The 5,794-nt window shown below is 44.7% G+C and overlaps 1 protein-coding gene across 5 annotated transcripts in view; it reads right to left on the reverse strand.

The window, feature by feature from the left end:
• Nucleotides 1-1,940: 1,940 nt before the first annotated feature.
• Nucleotides 1,941-5,794, reverse strand: part of mgat3b (beta-1,4-mannosyl-glycoprotein 4-beta-N-acetylglucosaminyltransferase b) — a 58,453-nt gene continuing 54,599 nt past the window's right edge. For all 5 annotated transcript variants that reach the window (XM_080880049.1, XM_080880050.1, XM_080880051.1 and 2 more), the window contains 3 exons: nucleotides 5,665-5,794; nucleotides 3,229-3,511; nucleotides 1,941-3,062 (listed from right to left, as the gene is read on the reverse strand). The exon at nucleotides 5,665-5,794 is cut by the window's right edge and continues 508 nt beyond it. In XM_080880049.1, the coding sequence (XP_080736175.1) occupies nucleotides 2,565-3,062; nucleotides 3,229-3,511; nucleotides 5,665-5,794 (911 nt within the window). In that variant the 3' untranslated portion in view covers nucleotides 1,941-2,564. The remainder of the gene's footprint in view (nucleotides 3,063-3,228; nucleotides 3,512-5,664) is intronic.

Below are 5,794 nucleotides of genomic sequence, written 5' to 3' on the forward strand. Positions count from 1 at the left end.
CGTTGAATCTCGCATTATCGTCGCTTCCTCTCCCATCAAATCCTGCTCAAAGCTCTTTTTCTCGCCGCAGCCCCTCTGGGTTTGGATCAGGATTTGGCTCCCAGCATCAAAACCAAAACCCTAACAGATGCTGGCACAGACCGCGCTGCCATCGAGGCAGCGACACGGGCCCTGACACAACTGTCGGCGGCCTGCTGGCTAATCTAATTTTCCCCACCAAGTGGTCTCCCAGCTCTGAGAAGGGAACCAATTTATGGAAATAAGTCCCCAAAAACATATTAATGGCATTGGAACTGTAAGGGAAGAGCAGCGTTTTAATGATTGAGGAGTTTGGAGGTGAAAATAATGGGGACAAAAAGCATTTGAGGCATTCGATGCATGGCTGTGTCAGCGTCTGATGAAATTAAAGCTACAAAATAATGTTTGATATGATCTCAGGCGGCGTCAGCGACAGGCGGTGTTTACTACAAGAAAAGTGGTTTTTATACCTCTAGAGGTCTTAACCTCGAAAGAAGCCAGAAGCTAAAGTAAAGCCCAGACAGGTTTGAAGAGTAGATGGTGGATATGGTCAATCTGCAGTTAAAACAAAAATCAATGTGCTCATAATTTCTTGATCGCTGCTCGTCTGCCCGGCGCACATCTTTAACTGCTCCGCAGCACGGTAAATATTCCAGCTACGACTTCCACGCCCTCAACAAGAACTAATCCTTGTCCCACTGGGCTACCCATGTACTCATACCAAGGCTCTACATCATCATCAACTTCTGCCAGACAACTTGGGCGGATGGGTGGGTGTCTGTGTCTGTGTCTGTGTGTGTTGGGGGTGATCTAGGCATCCATTCCACATCGACAGCTGTTTACGACAGAAAGAAGGCAAGAGGCATGAGCGCTCCTGCCTAAATGTTTATGATGATAATCATCTGTAGGGCATCAGAAAAGGCATCGCCATGGCAACTGCTGCCCCAAAACAAAGGGAAAGAAACGAGGCAGAGAGAAGATAAACAGACCCCTGTTATTGAAATGGTGCATTCCTGTGAGGATAACAGAAAACACACAGAATAGATAGGATCCACAGTGTGTGTGTGTGTGTGTGTGTGTGTGTGTGTGTGTGTGTGTGTGTGTGTGTGTGTGTGTGTTGGAGGATGACTTGGGAGATTTTGCAAAATAGAGAAAGCTGAAAACACAGACTTGAGGAGGGGGAGGAAAAAAAATCAGGATAAGTGAAAGAAAAAGACGATCTGTGATTGGCAGCTGAGCAGAAAGCTGAGTATCTAACCGAAGGGACTCAACGTCGGGGTCGACCTCATCCGAATGCTGCAGCTCCTTGCCTGATATGAACCCACCCACTCGTCTTAACAACACCCATCCCCATTTCCTCTTTTCCACATAGTTTCCAAGGAAACAAAGTTATCTGAGGCGCTAGATGGAGAGAGAAAGAGAGGGAGAGAGAGAGAGATGAAAAACTGAAGGGTGATATTCTTCCAGCTGCTATCGGACTGGACGAACAATAATGGCAGTAACTGCCGTAGATGCCATAGACGGGGCATGATTTATTCAGAGCTGCCTGTAAGCTCTGGGAAACGCACTCTCTTGCTCGCTCTCTCTCACACACACACACACACACACACACACACACTCCTCACTCATTATACTCCCCTCACACTCTCTCCTGCCTTCTCTCTCAGGTTCTCATCCCAGTTTCATCCTCCTTTCCTGTTCCCATCAGTTTCTTTCTTCCTTTCCATTTTCTCAAAATATGATACAAATAAAAACCCCATATAGCCCACCCCCAATCCCGCGCTTCCTTTTTCAAGCACACACAGACAACTCTAAGGCGCATGTAGATGAACGTGAGCATATGTATGAGCTGAAACATCTCTACTGAGTCATTCCCTTTCATTTGGCTGTCGGTGCTCCAGTGAGGGGGGGGGGGGGGGGGGGGGTTCTGTAATGTCCTACCGACACTCGGGAGCAATGAAAGTATCTGAGCAGGAGTTTATGTCTGGAAGGAGGTCACCAAATATGACAGGAAGACATCTGGAGGTGGAGAGTGAAGTGGGAACATCGGTCAATCTGTAAACTTCAGTAAACACAGACAAAACCAAAACGGTCCTTCCCTTCAGAGTTTGTCAGATCCATGGAGGGGCCTGCCGGCGATAGACCCCTGGCTTTTTCTTGCTGCCATTTTCTCTCAGAGAACAGGCGCGTCGAATCGGTGGGTGACAAAAGGAAGGACGGGTGACAAATAGAGAGATAGCGCGGGGCCTCCCGGAAAAGGGGAGGAATGAGGAAATCTAAGATTCAGTGGTTATTATCCTCTCATCTCAAAGCTCCCTCTCAAAATCCATGGATGTGATTCAGTGTTCCCTTTTTTCTGACCCCAATGTAATGACTTTAAAGAGCAGCATCAGTGCTGCCTGGTGGAGATACATTTAGTTTCACTCCAATGAGAGAAGCAGTTCATCAGTATCGTTCCACCCCCCAAAATCACTTGGGCCCTACGAGCGTTTTGTTTTTTTTTTTCACATATGTTTTTCATTTAAATTTTTTTGGCCACCTGACACCTAGCCTTCATTCGCTCTGGACTCTTTTCTGTAAGGGTTTTCCAAGAGGTAGCGATACCTGTCGTAGTTCTCCAGCATGTACTTGGGGGCGTACATGTGCTCTTTGGGGTCCACTGGGGGATACTCCTGCAGCGAGCCGTCAAACCAGCCGCCAGTCCGGATGAGATCGCGGATGTAGTTGAGGTCGCGTTTGTCCTCGTAGTCGCCCCACCGCGGGAAGTCTCCGTTCTGCGCCGACACCAGCTTAAAGTAGATCCCCTCGGGTGTGAAGCACCAGGAGCAGTGCCACCCTGCGAAGTGGAACGGGCTTCCCACCGACCACTGCACCAGGATGTGGCCGGTGTCATTCTCGTATTTGCGGAAACCCGGCATAGTGTAATATTCGCGACGACGCAGTTTGATGCCGTCGCCATCGTACACGTCGTGCAGCATCCTCAACGTGCAGCCCGACACCACCTCCAGAGATCCGAACTGCTTCCAGAAAAAGCCATACAACGACTGCACACACAGAGAAAAGAGTACAGGAGAATTGCAAGAAGAATGAGATACTGTTACCACATTTATTCTTCCCTTAATCTTACATGGTGAAAAAAAAAGATCTTAATTTCACGTAACAAACTGGCTGCTTGTAGAAAACACACGAAAGCTGAGATACTTCTGTTACCTTGCGCATGTGGATGGCGAAAGGCTCTGTCCACCCGTCGAACAGCTTGAGGAAAAGTAGTCCTTCGTGTGCTGGGATTTCGTCGGCATCGTTGATGACGAAAACATCGTCTGATCGCGCACCGACCACCCTGGACATGCCATTGCGCGTCAGGAAGGTACGCAGGTAGTCATCGGCGATCCAGCCATCCTGCCGACCCCCATCCGGAAAGTGGTTGAGGAACACGTACAGGATCTTGTGACGTATGTAGTCATAGGTACCGTTTAGAAGGAGCCGCAGGAAACTGAGGGAGGGATTACAAAAATGTAATTACGTGGATTCTTTGATCCAAACGAAAATTAACAGGATTTTTTTTTTTAAGCTCAGCATTTTAAGTAACACAGTTGCATTTAGATTAATTTTACCTACTGTTCCAGGCAGCCATTGCTTTCCTTTACTGACATGTAGCAGACATAAGTTAGCAAGAGCGTAGATTCTTCTTGTCAAAGTAAGGCTGCCACTTGCAATTTTAGTTTTCCTAAACTTCGAACACTGAGAATTTTCAGTTTCAATAACACCTACTTACACTTTCTACATTTTGAGCTAGCAAGTGCACACCAAAGTTAGCTTGACTATTAGCAGTTACCCGTTAGCCACATTAGCCAATCTGCTATTATAAGGGTAGCTATTATTAGCTATGGCTAATATTAATAAGGCTAACAATGTCGGTAATGTTATTAACAAGAGCAGCAAAAGTTACAAGACATGTCCGTCTGTGACGTTAGGATTGTGTTAAAGGGTAACACAAATGCTTATCATTTAGAATTATTAATAATTATTCAACAATTAGTCCCCCTGTGAAAATTTCCCTTTTAAAACTATTATTGAACTGAGAAGTGAATAGCAGTTTTAAATTTCTTGATGATACTTCTTACTCCAGTTCTTGACACTTGAAACACTATTTTAAATTTGTATATCCATCTCCTGTTTTTGTGATTGAAAACCGTTATTCTCTACTCTAAACAGATGGTTTTTTTTAGTGTGATGCTTTCTCCAGTGACAGCTAAAGAGTTTTCACGGTTTGTAAATTGTAAGGTTGTCCTCCGTTTTAGATTTTACAAGCTATGAACATTAAAAATAAATATGCTACAGCTAAAAAAAACAAAAAGACAGTTTTTCAGTTTCTAATAATGACTCTGGTCTTTTTTCTGAAATAATTTGATCTCTACAGAAACTTAGTATGCTGTCTTGGGAAGATTTGGACAAAAACTTTAAATTTCATAGGGGTACTAATCATTTGTGTATTAGCATGTTGCTGACACAGTCTACAGTTGTGCCGAGTTTCCCCATCTCTGAGTGGCATTAGGTGACTGTGCCAAGAAACAAAATTAATGAAGGAAACTGATTCACTGCATTTATTACACGATGCCTTCTGGTGGGAAACACACCAACAGAACTGCAGTATCATGCATCCATAATGTGACGTTCCCTGTAATGGATTTCACAAATTTAAAAGGCTTATAATTATAATTTTTTGCCCCTCTGAAGAAAAAAAATAAATAAAAAATTGCAAACCAATATCGCATTAAACGGTCAACAAAATACATTCCAGCTGTGGCCCATTTATAAAAGGTTGTCAAAATGTGGCAGAAGAGATAAAGAAACAGTTCAGAAAGGCACTTGTTTGACAAATGGCACCTTTCAGCAGAGAAAAGCCGTTCTCCTCACGCCAAACTGTCCAGAAGAACAACTCAATTAACCTGTTGATATGCATAGCGAAAGACGGCGATCGCAGAACATAGCCGCTTTCATGCAGTGTCACATCCGATGATTGAACACACCGATCTCTCCCTTCAAGGTTACACGCAGAGTCAATCATGCTGCTCTTGTCATAATCTGCTGTAAAATTTGCCCTCGAGGCGTTTCATGTCGTCGCCACAGGAAGCTAACTGTAATTGTTATTCCGCACGCGGATACTCGAGGAGCACGAGTAGGGTTGGCTGGCTGTAAACAAAGAGGGTAAGCTGCAAACAATAACGACTCATTGAAACGGCGCCGTCACAACTTGGATAAAGGAGAAAAAAAAAGGGGGAAGTATGTGTGTGTGTGTGTGTTTGTAACCAAGCAGCTGGGAGAAAAAAAAAAATGAGCACAAATGGAGCTTCTATTGTTTAGCAGTGTGTCCTCATGTGAGCTCATTTATCATTATAAAGACATAAAGATGACATAACATGGCCTTTATAACATATACACACTGTTCTTGTGACTTAATCCAGTTTAAAGTTTGCCGAGTTTGCACTTTATTTCACAATGCGTACTGTCGGGCACTACAGAGTCATAAACTGAAGGCCACAGAGGACTACACATCTCACACAAATACACCTTGACCGCGGGGGGTTGGGCGGTTTTTATAATCCCTTCACATGCACCTGTCCAAAAAACAACTTTGAATCATACCTGAGAGGCCGTTTCTCTCCGTAGGCGGTGAAGTTCGATTCGCACACGAGGAACAAATCCACGGCCTCTGAGAGCTCATGAAAGCGTGCGTGCAGCAGATCAAACTCGTGGTTGACGTTGATGGCGTTGA

The sequence above is a fragment of the Rhamphochromis sp. 'chilingali' genome (genome assembly GCF_963969265.1).
Source record: "Rhamphochromis sp. 'chilingali' genome assembly, chromosome: 4".
NCBI lineage: Eukaryota > Metazoa > Chordata > Actinopteri > Cichliformes > Cichlidae > Rhamphochromis > Rhamphochromis sp. 'chilingali'.